We start from the raw sequence: 22,841 nt of genomic DNA, 5'->3' as shown, positions 1-22,841 counted from the left end.
AACAGCAGTAGAAATGAGATCTCGAAACAGAAGAGCTCCAGGCTGACCAAAATATGTGTGACATGTAGATATTGAGACGTACTGTATTTTTTGGAGTATAAAACGCATCTTTTTCCCTCCAAAAAGAGGGTGAAAATATGGTGCGTCTTATACAATGAATACAGCATTTTTGGCCTCCCGAAAACCCGCCCTTCACCAAAATGGTCGTGCATAGCCTTTAGGAGGCTTCCAGAGTGCTCCAGGGGCTGGGGAAGGCAGAAATGAGCAAAAAACGGGCCATTTTTTGCTCAACCTCCCCCCCCCCCAGCCCCCAGTAGCATGCTATAAGCCTCCTAAGGGCTATTCATGCCCTTTTTTTGACAAAAAACGGGTCCATTTTTGCAAAAAACGGGCCGTTTTAGGAGTCTGCAGGGTGCAAAAACTTTTTTAATTTGCCTCTTCAAAATCTTGGTGCGTCTTATACTCCAAAAAAATAAGGTAAAAAGCGGTACAAATAATCCTTGATTTGCAACCATTCATTTAGTGACTGTTCAAAATTACAACACGACTTATGAGCATTTTTCACATGACTATTGTAGCATCCCTGTGGTCACGTGACTAAAGCAGCATCCCTGTGGTCACGTGACCAAAATTCAGGTACTTAGCCAATGGCATGTATTTATGACAATGGCAGTGTCCCAGGGTCATGTGATCACCTTTTGCAAACTTCTGACAAGCAATGTCAGCAAGGAAGCCAGATTTATTTTTTAAAAACCATGTTACTAACTTAACCAACTTCAGGGATTTATTTAACAATGGTGGCAAGGAAGGTCATAAACAAACTCAATGTCCTGACAAAAACGCCTTTCATTAATTTACTGTGAATTCTGCTCATTCACATCCAGCAAAGTCTTTCAAGGGAGGATTTATATTCACAAATCTTATCTGGCTTGGAGAGCTGCCAGGCTAATCTGCCAAACTTGGCAAGGAGTCTCGGAGAGTCATGAACCAATTAAGCAAACAAATTGTCTCCTGCAAACTCCACTCCCCTTTTGCTCATGTTTTATTTCTTGGGGGGGGGGGGAATTCATTGTCCCCCTGTGGCCTTACTCCCAAGTCAACTCCTGTTCTTAAGCTGTTCCTTTCGTCTGGCAACTCTGCGCATGCGCACACTGGGAACAGGCTCCAGCTGTTTGCCTGCCTCACTGATGTCTGACTCTGAAGGCAGCTGATAACTGGCATACGGCTCTGGCTCACTCTCTGCCTCCGACACAAAGCCCTCCTCAGAGCCTTCCCCAGACTTCAGGACTGGCCCATGTTCCTCCCCAACCTCCTCGCTGTCCGAATCTGCTGCCACCTCTGCTGGCTGCTGGTGGGCCACAACAAATATTTAAAGGGTGTCTGTGGTGAAGAAAAGGTTGAGAACCACCGACGTAGAGGATTCAATATATGGAAGCCTGTGAAATTAATGGCAGCTATGATATTATTTGGTGTGAATAATGATTGGTCCTTTTTCTGATGACCTGTTTGGATATTAAGTTTGTTTTCTCCCTGTCTCCTCTTTTTAGTGTGCCTCCTCCATCCACATCCAGTAAAATCCTAAAGTTTGTTATAAAGGCAACAATATTGGGACTGGTGGGCTACGGCTGCTATCGGATGGGACACAGGACACTTCGGTTTATTCTTTCTGTGCCCATTACACAGAAGTATCTTCAGAAACTGATAGACGTAAAATCTCAGCATTGATTCAGGAGACTCTGCTTCTGGTTGGGACAAAATGGAATATACAAGGAAACTGGAAAACAAAGCAAGAGAGTTTTTGTCCCAAAGTCTGTTCTGATGCCAAGTTACTGCATAAGCATTGGACTGGCATTAAGTGCTACACCAGCTACGATCTATACAATTAAGTGTTTTCCTATCAATCTAATACAATGTGTGGCATGAACATATATGCCAATATAAGGTACCTAGAATATGTACACATATCTTATATTAATATGTGTATGTAGCATATTTATGATGATGAAATAATACAATAAGCCCCAATACGATGATCTGGTAATGTCCAACAAGCACCCTAAAAAAATGAATGAAACTTTTGCAAGAACCTATACAGTTCTTCTCATCACTGTAGCTTGCACAGGTGAAATGCTGAGTTTGATGTGACCCTTGATTTGTCTGTCAAAGGAACAGAAAAACAATTATGCGAATTGTGTTCTAATTAGAAAGCACAGTGGGCCATACAATGTGTGTTTTCATTATCAGTAATACTGAGTTATATTTCCTAGAGCCAAGCTATTCAATCTTTGGAAGGATTCCTTCTTACTGGAAATCTTTTATACATGGTGGCTTTTTTAAAAGACAAAAACAAAACAAAAAACTGAAAGAAAAATTGGAATATCACAAATATGCTGGCTATTGTTGATAAAATTGTTATCTTTGGAAAGCCTTACTTGCTTTAAAAGTTGCCTTTAGCATTACTAAGCAGGCGTGATCCAGCCAAAATTAAGCACTTAAAATTCAAATTGTATAAGGCAGAAGGCCTATACAATTCCTATTCAGGAGTGCAGAACCTTGGCTGGATCATGCTTTTGCTTTTAGGCCTCTAACAATCCTCCCCCCCCCTTAAATAAAAAGTTTAGCTGCAGCCTATCTGCTTCCCCCCCCCCTTCATTTCAGTTTCTGTTACAAAACCCATGTTTATAGGACCCTCAGTTTCTGTTAACGTGAATGTCAGTGTTTCAAAATTACTGAGAAAATTATACATTTATACTGCAGACTTTTTCATTCCTTTCATTCCTACTTTTTGGGGGAAAAAATCTGGAACAGCTCTTTATGTAGAATTTATCCTTCATTTCTTGAATACCATGTGAGCTATTATCACAATTCCATTTGAATGTAATAAAATACCGATTAAAGGACTAAATGGAATGTTATTTTAACAGATATTAGTGTTTTTAAATTGTCTGGATTTTGCTAACATTACATTATGGGTACTTTTCAACTAATTGAACTTTTTAACATCACATTTTTTAAAAACCTGTCATGTATATTTAAATGCCATTAGAATTAGGATTGTGTATTTCTGTCTCCCTACAGATCACAATAACCTTAATATCCAGCCCACTGAAAACATATTTTTAGGATTACAACTTGCGTTGAATTGCCAAAAAAAAATAATAACCTTATTTCTTCTCATCTTTTGGGAAGATGGATAAAAGTGCACAATTAGTGATTGAAATGACAAGTGGATCTCATTTAGTGACTGTCTTGTTTAGTGATAGTAATTACGATGGTGATGCAAAAGTCCTTAGTCTTGCATTTATGACCGTAAAGTAAAGAAGAGCTGAAGTAAGATCATAAGCACAGTTGTGGTTTCACTTAGCAACTGTTTTCCTTAACAAAGAAGTTGCTCTGATTGCATATTTAGCACAGGAAACATAGGAATCAAAACCTTCAACTGAGGGCTATTGGAAACCTGTTTTTGAAAGGTCCTTGGTCTCATCTCTGTTTCCTTAGCATAATCTGGAACAGAGAAGTGTGCTTAGATCCCACTGAAAGACAAGGACTTAAGCACCATTGGCTATCAGTCAGGTCTATGCTTGCCTTGTTTAGTTTTCTTACTGCTGATCTTGTAGTAGAGAAATATCATCATTGGTGAGGATGGACCTTGGTTTTCTTGAAATCAATTAGGAGTGGTAAACCAACCAAAGTCCAATGGGCTGTGTTCCCCAGCAGCAAGTGGGACAAATACTGCCAATGGAAGTTTAATTTCTTTTTTTTAATGGCACTGTGCGCTGCTATTTTATCTACAAAAGCAGCAACCTGATCTTGCTAGTTAATTGCATCAGAAACAATTTGTTTTGGGATTGTGACAATCTTTGTAATCAGTCTAGTAGTAGACATCAGAGATGTGAGATTTCTACTCTCAACATTCCCAACCAACAAGGTTGAAGAATATGGATCCATCATATGGGATCTGAATTCAAGAATCAAAGTAGTTGTACAATAGTTGTACAATTGGGGGAAGGGGGGAGGGAGAAACAGCCTTAATTATATATATATTCCCCTCATGGTAAACATATCAGAACAAGCAGAGAGTCTGATTCATGAAATGATGGGAGATTTAATCAACATGTATACAAAGGTAGTGTCACTATTCCTCATACTGATTTTTGATCATGGCTAGAAATTCTACTTAAACGTATCATGTACAAGCAGTGTTTAATAAACCAGAGTATAATGATTATGTTAATTCTTGGAGTTTCCTTTCACTTTTAACACTTAAGTTGAATCAAATGTTTACAAGGAAATTCTGTGAAAATTATTCTACTTTTTGAGGAATTGGAAAGCTGAACGGAGGAACTATAGAGTATTACCATTTACACCTTAGTTCATTGAACAATTTATAGTATTTTCAATTTTCAAGCACAGTTCTCTTATTTACTGGGAAATAACTCCCATTAAGTTTAGTGGGAATTAGCTCACATTAAACAAGGATAGGATTCAGTGTTTTCCTCATCTGGTAAATTAAATGTTTACTTTGAAGTATTCGTAATTGATAATTAAAAGATTCATGGCAAACACATGCCTTAACTTGAATGGATTAATGCCTATTTATGGACTTGAGGCACGCTGTGCTGTATGTATTTCCACTTGCCAAAAATAAATAAAAATGACCTGTATTCAGGTATCTCATCTTTACCAATAAATTGTATGTGTTTTATTTTTAAAAATGTATTGGCTATTTGTTTATGTATATCCCAGAATTCTGCAGTATGCATGAATAGATATCGTGGGATAGTCTTTATCTTGAATTTCTCATTCATCCCTAGATATTTCAATATGGTTGAATATATCTGATGTATCCAGAATAAAGGAAATTTTGTTCTGACCTAGGCTTCCCTAGAGCCTGAAGCAATCCTTTTCCTAACAAAAACATCTTTTATTTACTGTGAATTCTCCTCATTCACATCAAGCAAAATCTTTCAAGGGAGGATTTACAGTCACCGACCTTATCTGGCTTGGAGAGCTGACAGGCTGATATCTGCAAAACCTGGCAAGGAGTCTGGGAGAGTCATGAACCAATTAAGCGAACTAATTGTCTCCTGCAAACTCCACTCCCCCTCTCGCTCCTCTTTTATTTCCTCTGGGAGAAGCCATTCATCGTCCATCTGTGGCCTTACTCCCAAGTCGACCCCTGTTCTTTAGCTGTTCTCTTCGTCTGGCAACTCTGCACATGCGCACATTGGAAACAGGCTCCAGCTGTTTGGCTGACCCACTGATGTCCGACTCTGAAGGCAGCTGATAACTGGCATATGGCTCTGGCCCCATCTCTGGTTCTGACACAAAACCCTCATCAGAGCCTTCCTCAGACTCCAGAACTGGCCCTTGATCCTCCCCAACCTCCTCACTGTCTGAATCTACTGCCAGCTCTGCTGGTTGCTGGCGGGCCACAACAAATTTATAGAAATGTTGGTTGTGTACATTGTAAAATAATGTAAAAGAACTGTTTAACAAAATAAGGGAGTGGGAAAATAACTGATATATAAAATGGCTGAAAATGGCTATTCTGAATTTGAGAGTGTAGCTTCCATAGATTCCATGTTTCTGCAAGGGCATAATTACTGGAGAGAGTTGTTTTTAAGCCCTCACAACAGTGTCTTCCTTTGCTGCTATTTACTAGAATAGAGGTATCTGGGAAAAAGGCTGCTAGTAATCTGGAATTCTTGGAGCTCCGTATGAAAATGAACCCTTTTTCAATGGACCAACTTTCTGGAGATTTGTATTATCCTTTAGGCATATTTCAGAATTGAGTCACATATTGTTGTAAAAAACAATAGAATACAGAGACCATCCATACTATAGTATGATGATATCACAAATGTGAATAGGCTTTATAAAAACCTGCTGATGGTTGGCTTATGCTAGCAATCACTAATGTGGTTATTCTAAATAAGCAATAGACCTAACTTAGATTACAATTAGTGAGAGGTTGTTTCTAGTTAGATCTCAGAGGTGTAATGGATTAAACTGGTAGCATAAACCAAGAAAGTTCAGTTCAGTTAGTACAGTTAGTACACTCTTAAGGTATCACCAAATTTGATTATCTTTTGCAGGTCCTCTTAGTCATTTGCATAACAGCAGAATTCCTATCTGCTTTGATAGCAGTGTCTCTGTTAAAATTTAAGGAAGATAGAAAAAGAAGAAAAATGTTACCGTTACTTTAGGAAGATAAAGGTTGGCTTAGGAACAAAACACTTGAGAATTGATTTTTTTCTAATGCAGAACTAAACAAGGAGCAGCACATGATCCAATTCTATAAAAATGACAAAAGCAGCGTTGCACCATTGTCAACAAGCTCTATCTCTTTCCTACATGCCATGATACCCACAAAAGGGTCCTACGGTGCAATACTGCCTTCATCATTTGATCCCCACCTGCAGACCCCTGTGGAATTCAGTTAGTTGCCTTTCGATATGAAGAACTATCATTCTATACTTTCTTACTGCTGACAAACAATGATGCTAACGTGATGGGGCTGAGGAGAGCTGAAACTGAAAAGTCTAGAACTGTGATGGCGAACCTATGGCACGCGGGCCAGAAGTGGCACGGAAAGCCATCTCTCTGGGCACGCCAGCCGTCGCCCATTGCTCTTCCAGGTTCCAGCATGTACATGTGTGCCAGCCAGCTGGTCTTCACGGGTGCTGGAGCGCCGGAAAATGCCCCAGAACCGCCCAAAAAAGAGGCTGGTTTCCGGGCCGGTATTTGACTGTTTTCAGGCCAGCTTTCAAAAAATGTTTTTTGAAAAAACGGCCTGAAAACAGCCCGGAAAAAGGCCTGGAAAATAAACATTTAAACTGTCCAAAAATCAACCCAAAATGCCCCCAGAACAGGCATGTGTGCGCCAGCCAGCTGATCTTTGAGTTTCCAGCACTCCAGTGCGTGCATGCACACACGTTTTGGTTTGGGCACTCTGTGCCAAAAAGGTTCACCATCACTGCTCTACAGGGTACCTCGTTGTCTATCTTTGCAATAGCTTCTATGGATTGCTCCCAAGCCACAACTTAACTGATGGCTGATAAAAGCGTAACTGGATGGTGACCTTGAAATGTTATCCCATCCGTATGTGAACCGAGGGGAAAGGTATGACAGTAGGGTTAAAGCGTCAGGCTAGAAAGTGGGAAACTGAGTTCTAATCTCACCTTAGCCATGAAAGCCAGCTGGGTGACCTTAGATCAGTGTCTCTCCGTTAACACAAACTGACCTCATGGGTTTGTTGGGGGGGGGGGGAAGAGAAGGAAGATGTGTTTGCTTCCCTGAGTTATTTCTAAAAATAATAAAGGCAGGAGATGATAGAGAATGGATGGATGGATATAGAGATAGATAGATAGATAGATAGATAGATAGATAGATAGATAGATAGATAGATAATGATGATGATAGATGATGATAGATGATAGATAAATGATAGATAGATGGATAGATAGATGTTAGATAGATAATGATGATGATGATAGATGATGATGATAGATAGATGATAGAGATAGATAGATAGATAGATAGATAGATAGATAATGATCATTATAGATAATGATAGATGATAGATAAATGATAGATGGATAGATAGATGTTAGATGATGATGATGATGATAGATGATGATGATAGATAGATGATAGATAGATAGATAGATAGATAGATAGATAGATAGATAGATGATAGATAGATAGATGATAGGAAAATAATGATAGATGGATGGATGGATGGATGGATGGTTAGATAGATAGATAGATAGATAGATAGATAGATAGATAGATAGATAGATAGATAGATAGATAGATAGATAGATAGATAGATAGATAGATAGATAGATGATAGATAGATAGATGATAGATAGATAGATGATGATAGATAGATAGATAGATAGATAGATAGATAGATAGATAGATAGATAGATAGAAAAATAGATAGATAGATAGATAGATAGATATGACTGGCAAGTTCTTTCTGGCCTCAATAATGCTGCTGAATAAGGGGATCCATATACAAATAGATTGCTATGCATTTTAAATTTTGTATTTATGATGGAAATGTTTTAAATTTATTTTCCACCCAGTGTCACTTGCTGAGATGAGCAGCCATACAAATAAATAAATAAATAAATACCCCCGGTTTCATTTCCCCTCCCATTTTCCATCACCCCATTTAGATGCAGGATCAAGGGAGCTGTGTAGGGCTCAGCACAGAAGCCAAGATGGCAGGTGCAACAGTGCTCTTGCAACCCCACCCTTTGCCTGTGCATGAAACTGTACACGAGTAAAATATGGAGATTTGATCACAAGTTATATCTCCTGTCACATGATCTTTTTTGCCCTGCCCTGCCCTGCAGATACCCATAGAGGGTGGGTGTTTCGAAAAGTGCATTCAGCCATATTCCCACTTTCTAGACTAGAGAAAACTCTTTAGAGCCATAATAATAATAATAATAATAATAATAATAATAATAATAATAATAATAATAATAATAAAAAAAAAAATGGTGGAAATACAATCAAGGCCATAAATACCTGGGCAATACCAGTTGTAAGATACACAGCTGGTATAGTTAACTGGACACAAGCTGATTTGGACATTTTGGACCGAAAAACCAGGAAGCTAATGACAATACACTACAGTTTACATCCACGCGGTGACACTGATAGATTATACCTGCCCCGAAAATCAGGTGGCAGAGGATTATTACAAGTGAAGCAAATAATTGAAGAAGAAAAACATGCACTGGCTAATTATTTAAAAGAAAGTCAAGAACATCTATTAATCGAAGTAAAGAACAAAAATCTACTGAAGGCCCAACAGATGAAACAAGAATACAGAAAAGATGTGATAAAATCAAGAATGGAGAGTTGTCAGAACAAAGCATTACATGGTCAATTTCTGGAAAAAATAAAAGATAAAGTGGACAGTGAAAAAACTTGGTTATGGTTAACAACAGGTACATTAAAGAAAGAAACAGGGTCACTAATCCTGGCTGCGCAAGAACAAGCTATCCGAACAAATGCCATTAAGGCCAAAATCGAAAAATCCTCTGATGATGCCAAATGCAGACTCTGCAAAGAAGTTGATGAAACTGTTGACCACATACTCAGCTGCTGTAAAAAAAATCGCACAGACTGATTATAAATTGTGGCCCAATTCAGAAGCACAAATGATCCACTGGAATTTGTGCAAAAATTATAATATTAAAACAACAACAAACTGGTGGGAACATAAGCCTGAAAAAGTCACCGAAAATCAGATGGTCAAGATCCTATGGGATTTTCGTATACAAACAGACAAAATACTAGCGTATAACACACTAGACATCACACTGGTTGAGAAAAATAAGGTTACAATCATAGACATCGCAATACCAGATGATAGCAGGGTCACCGAGAAGGAACATGAAAAAATCGCGAAATACCAGGACTTAAAAATTGAAATCCAACGATTATGGCACAAACCAGCAGTGGTAATTCCAGTGGTAATCGGCACGCCGGGTGCTATTCCAAAAGCACTGGAATTACATTTAAAACAGTTAAAACCTGACAAAATCTCCATCAGTCAAACGCAAAAAGCTGCACTGCTTGGATCTGCACGTATATTACGAAAATACGTTACGACGTCCTAGGCCCCTGGGTGGGGCCCGACTAGTAATCAATGCCAAACAACTGGCCGCTGTGATACAATCGTATCATCATCATCATCATCATCATCATCATCATCAATCATCATCATCATCATCATCATCATCATCTAGCACTCTTTCAAAAGGGTACCCTTTTGAAAGTTCTGTTTGCAATAGTTTTTATGGACTGCCTATTTCCAAAAGTCTGTAGAAAGCCTCATCAACACTGGAAAGCTGCAATCTGACATTATGCAGGGAGATGCCTCTCGGGATGCCTGGCGTCCAGCCTCTCCTGCAGCCTAAGCAAAACTGGGCATAAGCGGCCTTTTGTGGGGAAGCACCTTCTGAAACAGCCAACAGGAGCTGCACAGGCTCCAACATCTGGTTGCATCTGCATCCCCAACACTTGAATCATCCTAGTTTGCATCCAGGGCACAAATGGAGCTAGGAAAAGGGGACAAAGCATTAAAAGCACATGCTGTAGACCTTTCAGATTTTAAAAAGAATGCAAAGCGTATTTATGCTGCATCTAGGAACATGTGATCGGAAGCCCATCCTTTTTACTCAGCATCTTGACTGAGGAATTCTAGGAGTTAAAATCCACACATCTTAAAAGTTGCCAAGATTGGGAAATCCTGGGTTAGCCACTATTGCAGGGCTCCTAGGCCTCTCTGCCTTACTGGCCATCTTGGCTTAACCCTGGTGGGTTGCTGGCAGGAAACAGCACCTGGAAAACACCTAAACGGACAGATAAATTAAGGAGAAATTTTCTGACAGTGAGAACAATCAACCAGTGGAACAGAAGTTGCCCTCAGAAGTTGTGGGAGCTTCATCACTGGAAGCTTTCAAGAAGAGACTGGACTGCCATCTGTAAGAAATGATTAATTGGCTTAGGTATTTTCTGTCTTCATTGTGAGTTGTATTGTGTTGGGGGTGGGGGGTGCACTGAGGAAGCTCAACCAATCTCATTGTACATATGTTGTGCACTGACAAATTATTTATTGTCGTTATTATTTCTTTTATTCATTAAACATGAAACTCGAATCAAGCGAACATTTAAAGATGTGTTGCAAAAACCAGTGACTGGTGCTAATGGTTGATAGGGGTTGCTGCCAGCGTCCTAGGTATCAACCAAGTATCTTCTTAAAATATATGTTCTGAGTAGCCCAGTTTTTTGCAGTTCCGTTGGTGTTATTGCATGAAGCTGCAATTTATGTTGTGTTGTTGTTGTTTGTTGTTGTTATAATATGGTGTAAGGTTCTCCTGCTTGGGCTCCTCCCAACTCTGCTAATCTATTAAATGGAGATCGGAGGGGCACGTTTTTTTATGTTGCGCTTCTCAACATATCCCGTCCTCGGATTGGCTAAATCTCTCCCGTGCCGTGATAGGGTGAAGGCCCGAGGCGTGTCTCGGAGAACAAATTGGGATAGGCTGCATAGAGAAACTGAGGGCGGGATTCAGAGCTGAGCGACAGGCGACCTGTCAGACGGTGGCCGAGAGGGCGGAAATAATGGATGGCCGCCGCTCTGCGTTGTAAACGCCGCTGCTTCGGTCGCTTGGGGTCGTCGCTGCCCGGCTGGTTGGCGGCGAGTCGCCTGCTTAGCATGGAGGCGGCCGCCTCGTCCTCTACGCCGGCCCCGCGATGGCTCAGCGCTTTGCGTTTCGACAACCGGGCTCTGCGGGCTCTGCCGCTGGATCCCAGCGAGGAGAACGTCCCTCGGGCCGTGTCGGGCGCCTGCTTCTCCCGGGTGCGGCCCACGCCGGTGCGGTCCCCGCGGCTGGTGGCTTTTTCCGCCCCGGCTCTGGCTCTGCTGGGCCTGAGGGAACCGCAGACGGCGGAGGAGGAAGACGAGGCCGCGCTCTGCTTCAGCGGGAACCGGCCGCTGCCGGGAGCCGAGCCGGCCGCCCACTGCTACTGCGGCCACCAGTTCGGCAGCTTTGCCGGGCAGCTGGGCGACGGCGCGGCCATGTACCTGGGGGAGGTGTTGAACCCGACGGGGGAGCGCTGGGAGATCCAGCTCAAGGGCTCCGGGCTCACCCCTTTCTCCAGGTAAAGAGGGGCGGAGAAGCCACTGGAGGGGTGCGTGCATGCATATGTATGTATGTATGTATGTATGTATGTATGTATGTATGTATGTATGTATGTATGTATGTATGTATGTATGTATGTATGTATGTATGTATGTAAGTAAGTAAGTAAGTAAATGTATGTAATCGGGTAGCCGAACTTGCCAGGTGCTGAGTGCGAGAAGCCCCTGGGGGCTTGGTGAGTGGCAGTGACCCGTGCACCATGCAGGGGGTTGGGATTGATGACCTCTGAGATCCAGCCAGGGCTGCCGATAGGATTATTAAGTGCTGGAACAAGACTAATAAGAGCCCCCTCACCAACACATAAATCAATAGTGTCATAATTGCACGTTTATTAATTTGCTGACTCACGGTTTCGCAGTTTCTAGCCCTAATGCCTTTTGTCGGTCTAATTAGAAACCACTGATCTCCCTCAGAAAGAGATTCTGGGCAATGTGCAAATAAAATATTAAAACATGATGGTTTATTTAGCTATTGGATACCAAATGAATCATTCAACCAAATTGAGTTTAGTCACACATCAAATGATAAACTTATCATTTGATGCAACATCAAAGTTAAGAAATTACATTATAGTACAGTGTGATATGGGAACCAATTTTTTTAAGAAGGTCTGTGATTCTAATCTGCCAAGTTTCACTCCTTTTTCTCCCATATTTCTCTCCCATTTTCTGCTTTCAATTGTGTTTCTAAAATGTTAGAAATGATCATTTTATAGTTGTAAAGCCATATAGTTGTATAGCTACTATTGTTTCAAGCTGTGATGGTACTAAAGCCATTCAGTCATGCTTCTTAGATTGGAAATACTCGAGCTGGAAAATATTTAAAGCAAAAATAACAAATTCATTTTGGTTCCTTGAGCCCTAAAGGATCCTTTAACATGTAAGATGATTTTCTGGCCCCAATGTGCTACGTTTAGTTTTGAGTTTTGAAGTTACATCATATTTACACACATTATTTTCATTATTTTCAGACAAGCAGATGGTCGTAAAGTTTTGAGATCGAGCATAAGAGAATTCCTTTGCAGTGAAGCCATGTTTCATCTAGGAATACCGACCACCAGAGCAGGGACATGTGTAACATCGGATTCAGAAGTTATTCGGGATATATTTTATGATGGAAATCCCAAAAAAGAAAAGTGTACAATTGTACTAAGAATAGCACCAACATTTATTAGGTAATTGTTCTGGTTGGATATAATATTAAATGTGGTGTCCTTTATAACAGAATGTGGATAAATTCTTACTATGTCCAGAGGTTTTTTGTATAGTGTCATGATATATTGTAAATGTTCAGCTTCAGTGTTTTCTGGGATCACAAAGCTAGTATGACTAACTTTTGTTTGTTAGACTAATATCTGGAAGATGCATTTTTGCAACTCAATAACTACTGTATTTTTCGGAGTATAAGACGCACCTTTTTCCCCTTTAGAAGAGCATGGAAATGTTGCTGCGTCTTATACATCTAATACAGCCATTTTGGGCCTCTCAAAACCCCGTCCCCGCATCCCATTTTTGCAAAGAACGGAGGCATTTTTGCCTTTCCCCAGCCCCCACCAGCACTTTGCAGGCTTCAGTAGGGCTGTGGGAAGGCAAAAATGCCTCTGTTTTGTGAAAAACAGCCCGTTTTCTGCCTCTTTTTTGCAAAAACTGTTTTTGCCTTCCTCCAGCCCTGCTGAAGCCTGCAGAGTGCTCCTGGGGGCCAGGGAGGACAAAAACTTTTTTGTCTTACTTACCTCTTCGAAATCTTGCTGCGTCTTCTACACCAGTGCATCATATAGTCCGAAAAATATGGTAGTTTCATTTCTGAATTATTACTTAGCTATTTTTATATATGTATGACTACAGATTTAGAGATGAATATACTTGGTCACAGAGTCAGCCAGATATTTAGACTGGATTTGGCATTTTATCCACCTATCAAGTCCTTTCCAAGGTCCTGAGATAGATGTTATTCATATTAGTTTATTATTAACTATATCAGAAAGCAGTTTATTTTCATTTTATGGTTAAATATGCTTTTTTTAAAAAAAAATAGTTACAGAGAAAAAAGATCTTACTGAAATGTCAAAATACCTTATGAATGGATGGGGGGTAATTGGCAATTCCTGTTTTAATTAGGTTTGGATCATTTGAAATTTTTAAATCTGCTGATGAATTGACAGGACGTAAAGGTCCAAGTGTTGGTAGAAATGATATTAGAGTTCAAATGCTTGATTATGTGATCAGCACTTTCTATCCAGATATTCTACAAACACACCCTGACAATAATGTTCAGAGGAATGCTGCTTTCTTTCGAGAGGTAAGGTGACAATGTAAAGTATTCATTGTTAATCTACACTTCTCCTTCAAAGGCATTCAGGGTGCCTTTTTAATATTCCGTTATTAATGCCATAGTCAATTTAGGCTAATTTCTCTCACTTGCTTATCCTTGAGTAGGAATCTGAATGGAAAATTCATGTTCACAAGCATGTTTAAATAGCATCATGCAATCTCTCAATCTCTAAATTTATTATGTTATTTTATGAAGATATTCATTTACTGTGTTTTCTTTTATTACGAAAGATTCCTGAGACTCACTTTTATTTTCAGTTTATTTTTTGTATAATTAATTGTATAATTTCAGACTTTCCAAAGTACTTTTGAAGTACTTGTTAGTCTGCGAAAAGAACAAATCATTTAAGGGCCAGTCAAATTAAACATCTACATGCAGGAAAAATTAAGATCCCACTGCCCCATTTTCTATTCCGATGCTTATATGAAGGGTATCTTCCAAATTAAGAGCTGTATTAGATACTGAAATCCAAAACTATGAATGCTAGAATAAAAAACTTTCAACGTAAACATTTGCTTACCATGTTATTACAACAAAGTTCTTCTAAAATACAATTTGTAGATTAAAAGAGCGTGACCATTGGTATATCTTTTAAGGTATCAAGACGGACAGCCAGGATGGTTGCTGAATGGCAGTGTGTTGGATTTTGCCATGGTGTACTCAACACAGATAATATGAGTGTACTTGGACTTACCATTGACTATGGACCTTTTGGCTTTATGGACAGGTTAGTGTAGCTCAGGTTCTTATAATGTATTGATACTCTTTTTGCAATTTTGGTCAATAATTTAATTCCAGTACTTTTTCTTTAATAGTAATGGTAGAAACAGTGGAGGAAACTGAAGCATGTTAAATTATTATTTCAGATAAATTGTCTTCTTGCCATGCAGTTTTTTTAAGTAATTGAGGAGTTAGTACAAAATGATTATTTTGCATATAGAAGTCTCATTCAGACAGGATGGAGAGATAAAACTATCCTCCTACAACTTGCCACGGCCAACCCACCATATTCAACTCACTGTGGAACAACGTGCCATGGGACAATCCAACAATTCAATTTAATTACAGTAGAACCTCTGGTCACGAACGCTTCTGACCATGACCAATTCGGGATCCGACAAAAAAATTCACTTTTTTTTCCCCCTCAGCCGATTTCTCCTTCCATGCCATTTTTTTTGTAAGCACCAAATTTCCAAAATTAGGACCAAAGTTATGGAACGAATTATGATCGTGACCAGAGGTTCTGCTGTATTTCAAATAATTACAAATGTATTGTAAGTTTTGTCACCCACCTTTCATTTTCTCCCTCCTTTAGCATCCTTTCTTTAATGATTCTGTTCCACGGTTTCTTCAATATTAGTGTAACTCTCGTCCTGCAGAGAGCTGGTCATAGAGAGTTGTCCCACAACAAATTGTCTGTGGCAAGTTGGCTGTGAAGAGTTGGCCGTGGTGAGTTGGCCATAGCAAGTTGTCCTAGACCCAGTTCAAGTTCGAACGAGATGAGCTACAAAAAGATCTGGTCCCTAGTGACAGACCATACTGAAAGACTATATGATATATAAGTATTGTTGAAATTGTTGTTTAGAATAGCAATGCTATCTCAATGAATATGATGATACAGTGTTTAAAATGAATGTGATGGCAGCTTATATACTCTGATCCCCCCCCATCTTTACCTGTTGTTTGTAACTTTGTGTTTGTACCTGCCTTAAGATTTTATATTCATCTTAGAAAATGATGCATACTATCTTCAAATATCTAATATTTAATATTCTGCGCCATGTATCCCTATCAGTTCAATATTATCTGGTATCATTTTACATTTTATATCTTGTATCTTTTCTAGATATGATCCTGAACATATTTGCAATGGATCTGATAACACAGGACGATATGCTTATAATAAGCAACCAGAGATTTGTAAGTGGAATCTAACCAAATTTGCTGAAGCCTTGGTCCCAGAACTTCCACTGGAAATCAGCATGCCCATTCTGGAGGAGGAATACGATGCAAAATTTGAAAAGCATTATTTGCAAGTCATGAGAAGGAAACTAGGTTTAATTCAGCTTCAACTAGATGAAGATAATAAGCTGGTCTCTGATCTCTTGGAGACTATGCACATCACAGGTGAGTCTGAATCTTTTTAAGAATACTAAAAAACAATCAATTTGAACATTTGGATAATTGTGATACATTAAAAATGTTACAATTGTACAAACACTTGGAACTTAGTTATAGAAAGTTGAAAGAAAAAGCGGAGACTTTCTTATATGGCTGAAATTAACCTCCTTGTTTAATCTGCTCTGTAGGTGCAGATTTTACAAATACTTTCCGTTTGTTTAACTCATTCCCTCGGGATTTTGATCCTTTAAACCTAGAAGAGTTTCTGGATCAGATCTCAAAGCAATGTGCATCTTTGGAGGAACTGAAAGTTGCCTATAAACCTCAGATGGATCCCAGGTATATTGAGCCATGAGACCATGCTGTGAGTGTAAAATGATGCTGTGTCAGATTTTGTGAGAGAGAATAATTTAACTGCTGACAAATTAAATGTTATATATTAAAATATAACTATGGAATAGTTAAATATGTAGATGGACTGCTAAAGTTCAATATTGCTGTTACAATATTCTTATCCCTTTGGCTTGGGGGCTGAAATAACATTTTCTTCCATATTTAAATTAAACTGGAGATTTTAAGCTATTAGCTTCTAGAAGCAATTATGAATTGAAATGAGCAGACACTGTGGTTTGCCTACTAACCACCCATCTTATAGAAATAAGACTCAACATACCATTTAACTCCGAGGATTCTTGGACCTAAGAATTACACATTTATAATATTACAAATGATAAAATATTGTACAATTACACATTGATAATGAAACATGCCCTTCCATAAGCATGTATAGGGGAGGTGGTGGAGTACCTCTGCTACTAGATCTCCATTTTTTGTTACACATATCAGGATTAAGAAATTGCTGTAAGTGAAAGACCAATAGAGAAGGGAAAACAAAAAGATGAATTGGACAACTAATTCGGAGATGCTGTCCAGAACAGTATCGTTCCAGAGATCCATACAGTTCTCCAGTGGTATTTTGGAAGTTGTTGAAAACTGATGGTTCTGACCCGTTTGATGTGTTCAGCATGTTTTTTTCTGGCTATATATGACCTTTTTTCTCAATTGTGTGTGTAAGCTACCTGGAGAAATTGGGAGCCAGGTAAATTTCACCCACCCCCCTATTCTGGCTGGAATATACATGTAGTTCAAAGGGAGAAGGGAATAAAATCATCAATACAAGGAGGAAAGCAAGCAAAACCTGCTTTGTGGTTCCATTCATGATGGAAACTGCCCGTTGTATTTTAAGGATCTTTGGGAGAAAAGCCTGAAATGAGACAGCCTGTTATGTTATAGAGGTGAAAGCACAGATGATATATGAAAAGCTAGGTCTGCCCACTTTTAAACATGTCTTTAAAGCAGCATTTTTCAAGCTTGTTGACTTTAATACCTGTGGACTTCAACTTCTAGATTTCCTCAGATAGCATCCTGTTTGGGGAATTCTGGGATTTAAGTTCACATGTCTTGCTCATCAAGTTTGAGAAACCCTGCATTAGAAGGATAAGAAAGAACTCTTGACAAGTATAATGCTTTATTATATGGAATTGATAAATGGTTTTTTTTTTCTAGACAACTTTCCATGATGCTGATGTTAGCACAGTCTAACCCACAACTCTTTGCCTTAATTGGAACAAAGTCTAATATCAATAAGGAATTGGAACGAATAGAACAGTTCTCTAAACTGCAGCAATTAACAGACTCTGATTTAGTCAATAGAAATAAAAAAACCTGGAAAAATTGGCTACAGAATTACAGGTGAGGTTATTTACATTCTCTTTGTTTTAGCGCCTTTGTTTCCTTTTGTTGAGATACAGTATATTCAGGGGTGGGCTGCTACGGGTTTGCCTAGGTTCGGTAGAACTCATAGCTAATGTTATGCCCGGTTCGGAGACCCTCCAAATCCCACCCCTGGCTGGCCCTGCCCACCCCACCCCACCCCTTCCCTCCCAGGAGTCTATGCGGCCCATTTTAGATGCGAGGAAAGTGCAGGGTCCGTGCGGAGGTCAGGAAGGGGGGAAAATGGGCCTCCTGGGGGCCCCGTCGGAGGCAGTTTTCACCCTCCGAGAGGCTCGAGGAAAGCCTCCAGAGCCTGGGGAAGGTGAAAACGGCCCTCCCACTGTGGTGCAGGAGGCCAACTACGCCACGCCCACCATGGCCACGCCCACGCACTATGAGATTTATCCTGAATTACGTACTTTTAAAATATATTCAAATTAATGTCTTTTATTTAACAGTCTCTTTTAAATGAATCATTTCAGTTATTTAACAAACTATTGATCTAGGCACTCACTTTTATTCTGCTTTCAGAGTTAGGCTGAAAAAAGAAATGGAACACATTAGCAATACTGACACGTGGTACAATGAGCGCCTAAAAATTATGAATGCCAGCAATCCAAAATATATATTGAGGAACTACATTGCACAAAAGGCTATTGAGGCAGCAGAAAATGGTGATTTTCTAGAGGTAAACAGTTTTTCCCATATTTATATGTTGTTTTCTTTCCCCACCCATCTCATCGCGGGAATTCTGGGTGATGTATCGGTGGTTAAAACCAAGCAACAATAAAATTGAATAACCACTAATCCCCATCACCCAAGTCCGGGGTCAAGAAAAAATCATTCTAGATTTCCCACAAAAAGGAATGAAACCAATCGAACTCTCGTGAGATGTGCAGGGGTAAGGTGCGGGTTCCAGATCCAAAGGACACTATTAAGAACAGTCCCGTGTCGCTGTCTTGTTCTCCTTTCCTTTCTCTTCAGGTGAGAAGAGTCTTGAAACTCCTAGAAAGTCCCTATGAAGATTCAGAATGCTTCCTGGAGGTCTCTGAGGAGAGGGAGGAGGAAGAAAGTGCGATGGCAGCTGCTTCTGCTGTTGCTACCTGCAGCTCAGGAACCCAGAAAAAAATGCCATACAGCAGCAAGCCTCCACTTTGGGCATCGGAGCTCTGTGTGACCTGATCTTCGTAACTGCCTTGCTAAAGTTTTCCACAAAGAGGTTGCAAAGCTTTTGGGAGTGGAAAGAGTAGCAAGGTGCTGTAGAAGTGCTATTAAGTCTGAACAGACCATTTGGGTGTTTTCCTGTCTCACCCGAGCCACGTTTATCTATCAGATGTGACAATCAATTCTCCGGGCACCCACTTAATATCATATGCCGGGTAACTCGGTAGGTTGAGCTTTGATCTTCTTTCTTGAGCAGGAAATGCTATTACCTTTTTACGCACACTAGCTGGTGAACATCCAAATGAAATCTGTGTTTTTGAAGACAAAAATATAAAGCCAGATGCTGGATGTATTTTTGTCTGAAAATGAACTACTAGTACTTCAGAGCTGTGTTTTTAATTTTTACTTAATGCAGGGATATTTTGATTGATTCATTCGGGAAGCAAGATGCTTTTATTTTGAAAATGTATTCCACTTAAGCAGATTGTTCATTTATTGCGAACCTCTGTGACTTTATCATGAAAATATTATCACAAATTCTGTTTTTCTTGTTGGTTCAAGGCTGTATCCTGCTTTCTGGGTGGGTCTCTGCATGCAGTCACTGAATGAGGAATACTTAACACTTTACTCCAGAGGTGGGTTGCTCCTGGTTTGGCCCAGATCAGGCAAATCAGTAGTGACAGCAGCGGGAGGTTCCACCCACCCGCCCGGACGCTTCTGCAGTGGCGCAGAAGCATCACACACGCATGCACGAGCACAAGCAAACTGATAGCGCCGGGATTTGCAACCCACCTCTGCTTTATTCCCCCCCAAACAGATTTTCAAAGTTAATGGCACCAATTACTTGTCGAATAGATGAACAAACTGAATTTAGCTTTGTTACTCCTTAAGGGTAGCAAAGGGTCCTTGAGGGGTGATTCATTAGCCCCCTAACTTAAGGAATATAGCCTCAGAGTGACATCTTTAAACCATATTGCTGTAGTAGGTAAAAATATAAATGACTGATTTTGAACAAGTCCCCCGCATTCCAATGTTGCATTTTGTATAGGTTGCGTATTTTTTTGTGTTTCAAATTTGCTACCTCAGGAGAATTTTCCATTTTTCCACTTTTTGCTACCTGGAGTTTATTGTCCAGTTATATTTTGATTGCATTTGACTATAACATTCAGCATATATTTCAATTGAAGATCGTTCAATGAAGTAACTGGATGGAAGCATCTCTTAACTGAAGAATGTGTGTCTCGGTGGGTGGGTGGGTGGCAATGGCTACACCAGGGGTGTCCAAACTTGGGAACTTTAAGACTTGTGGACTTCAACTCCCAGAATTCCCCAGCCAGCATAGCATAGCTGGCTGGGGAATTCTGGGAGTTGAAGTCCACAAGTCTTAAAGTTCCCAAGTTTGGACACCCCTGGGCTACACTTAGAAGACATTTTGTCATGTTTGCATTGATTGGTGCTGGGATGTGATGAATATCAGAGATATGCTCTTTTTGCATTAATAATGAATTCTTGCTTCTGTTGATAAGAAGTTGACAAATAGTAGATAAATTCTGAAAAATAGAAATCTAGATTACAGGTGGTCCTTGAGTTATGACCACAATGGAGCCTGCCTATTAGGGTTATAAATTGTGACGGTTGTTAAAACGGGTCAGTCACAGGACCAACCTGATTTTACTATCTTTTCTACAGTCATTAAGCAAACACCAGAGTTGGTAAGCAAATGCCATGGTTTCTAAGCATGCCCCTTGTACATTACGGCATGGTTTTGCTGAAATCCAGAAACGCCAGTTTGGGGCAAAACTCTCATAAAATGCAGTCAAATGACTGTGGGATGCTGCAAGCAGCTGTAAATGCACCAGTGTATTTGAGCACAGTGTATACTTCCGAGTGCTCAAATGTGAGGTCATAACACCAAGGTTGGGGCAACCGTCAGAACTTCAGATCCAGGTTGTAATTCTCCTTTTGTGGATCCATTTTTGAATAGTCGCTAACCAACTGGTCTAAGTTAAGGACCGCCTGTATTAAGATATTATTAAGACTTTAAGTCATACTATGACTATTAATAAGTCACTTAAGTTATACTATTAAAAGTTCTTATGTTTTTAGGTCTTTTTGGTACCGTGTTTCCCCGAAAATAAGACAGTCTTATTTTCTTTTGACCCCCGAAATAAGTCCTTGGCCTTATTTTCAGGGAAGTCTTATTATTTTTGAGGTGCAGGAGGTGGCGAGCGTGGTCACCTCATGGCTGCTGCTGTGTTGCAATATTTTCAGGGAGGGCTTATTTTAGCACATGCGCTCAAAAGCCTGAGTGGGCTTATTATCCGGGGAAGTCTTATTTGGGGGAAACCGGGAACTTGTTTAAATAAAACAGGACAGATGTGAATAAAACTAAGTCATTTTATTGGCTCTGGATTTCAGGGTCTTTGGCAAGGCAATAAAAATACACCATGTGAATGTTGTTACCATGATTTAAGTATTTTAAATGAGTGTTATGATTTTCATCATCATGCATAAAATCTGCAAGCTGTCACCATGAGCTATATTAATTGAAAATAAATGAATTTGATGATGTTTATAGCAAATGTCGTTTTTTTTTTTTGGATAAGAAAATTAGGAAATGAAATGGATTTTTGAAATTATGTGCAACTAATTTCTTGTTTTTGGAAGGTGCTGTAGTAAATTGATCCCAGATTTTTATTTTTAGTGTTGTCCTAGGAACTATCTTTGACTTAAAGATATGCTTGCGAAGGACTGCCATCCACACTTTGAAAAAGCAGCTGCATTTAGACAGAAATCCATCCCAGCTCTGCTTCCCTTATACATTCATATTTACTCATAAACATCCAAGGTGGTAATGCAACTGTGATTAGTTGCACCTCTAGGTTTTTCAAGGATGTGTAATCCAGTAGCACTCACCTCACCCAGGTCCTTGGCTTACAAAGCACATGCTAAGATGGAGGTATAGGAGACAATATAGGAGGAAAGGTGATAAGCAAACTAGGGAACCAGAGGCTGTGTCTGGAGATTGGTAGCTATTATAAGTAGATAAAAGGACTTTCGGTCAACTGCCATGGCCACAAACTATGGTGAGCAGCATATCCTGGTGAGAGTCCTGCCTGGATCTTGAAAGCAACTAGAAAAGGAGGAATTACCGTGAAATAACACATCCCAACTAGTGCAACAATTTTTGGAAAAGGGCAGAATTTGTCTTTGGAAAGCAAAGAACCTTTACACTACTTAAACAAGTATTTCTATCTTCTTGGTGCCCACTAACGCATACAGAATTGCCCTATAAGCACAAAGCAAGTTTGCAAAGAATCTGAATGCAACACATAAACTACATACTTGCGCCTACAGAGCGTAATGGAATAAGGTAAACTTAAAAGCTTTGGTAATATGCTAGTCAACTTGCTAAGGACTAAAGCAGTGTTTCTCAAACGTGGCGACTTTAAGTCCTGTGGACTTCAACTCCCAGAATCCCCCAGCCAGCATAGCTGGCTGGGGAATTCTGGGAGTTGAAGTCCACAGGACTTAAAGTCGCCAAGTTTGAGAAACACTGGACTAAAGCAATATAACACACTTTCGCATCCAGCACCTCTACCATCTCTTCTCTCCCTCACATTTCCTCCCTCCTTCCCATTGCAAAGCAATAAATAGTACAATTTATATGCTTGCCCAAATCCCAGTGACCCTGGATGTCTTCTGGTGTGCCTTGAT

General features: G+C 39.8%; 2 protein-coding genes and 1 long non-coding RNA gene across 3 annotated transcripts in view; 2 read left to right on the top strand and 1 right to left on the bottom strand.

Moving 5' to 3' along the window:
* Positions 1-4,691, top strand: part of TRABD (TraB domain containing) — a 30,240-nt gene extending 25,549 nt beyond the window's left edge. The window contains exon 10 of the mRNA XM_081957220.1: positions 1,548-4,691. Coding sequence (XP_081813346.1) covers positions 1,548-1,725 — 178 coding nt within the window. The 3' untranslated portion in view covers positions 1,726-4,691. The remainder of the gene's footprint in view (positions 1-1,547) is intronic.
* Positions 4,692-11,110: 6,419 nt separating this feature from the next.
* Positions 11,111-19,933, top strand: SELENOO (selenoprotein O). Its single transcript, XM_081956698.1, has 9 exons — positions 11,111-11,694; positions 12,706-12,909; positions 13,853-14,033; positions 14,663-14,793; positions 15,913-16,193; positions 16,376-16,526; positions 17,754-17,939; positions 18,492-18,648; positions 18,945-19,933. The coding sequence occupies exons 1-9, from the start codon at positions 11,159-11,161 to the stop codon at positions 19,140-19,142; spliced, it is 2,025 nt and encodes a 674-aa protein (XP_081812824.1). The 5' UTR covers positions 11,111-11,158; the 3' UTR covers positions 19,143-19,933.
* On the bottom strand, positions 19,930-22,544 carry LOC309394023. The gene is made up of 2 exons (XR_014175686.1): positions 20,530-22,544; positions 19,930-20,390 (listed from the first exon to the last, which is right to left on the bottom strand). It is a non-coding gene; the product is annotated as an uncharacterized lncRNA (long non-coding RNA).
* Between the last annotated feature and the right edge of the window lie 297 nt (positions 22,545-22,841).

The sequence above is a fragment of the Natrix helvetica genome (assembly GCF_964273705.1).
Source record: "Natrix helvetica genome assembly, chromosome: 6".
In the NCBI taxonomy this organism is placed as follows: Eukaryota; Metazoa; Chordata; class Lepidosauria; order Squamata; family Natricidae; genus Natrix; species Natrix helvetica.
Note: the sequence above shows the minus strand (reverse complement) of the source record. Positions and strands in the feature narration are given on the sequence as shown.

Bases quoted from the DNA above. Each gene is read 5' to 3' on its own strand.
- SELENOO (XM_081956698.1), top strand. From the start codon at position 11,159: ATGGCCGCCGCTCTGCGTTGTAAACGCCGCTGCTTCGGTCGCTTGGGG. The intron at 12,910-13,852 runs GTAATTGTTCTG...TGTTTTAATTAG, and splicing joins ATAGCACCAACATTTATTAG to GTTTGGATCATTTGAAATTT. The intron at 14,034-14,662 runs GTAAGGTGACAA...ATATCTTTTAAG, and splicing joins ATGCTGCTTTCTTTCGAGAG to GTATCAAGACGGACAGCCAG.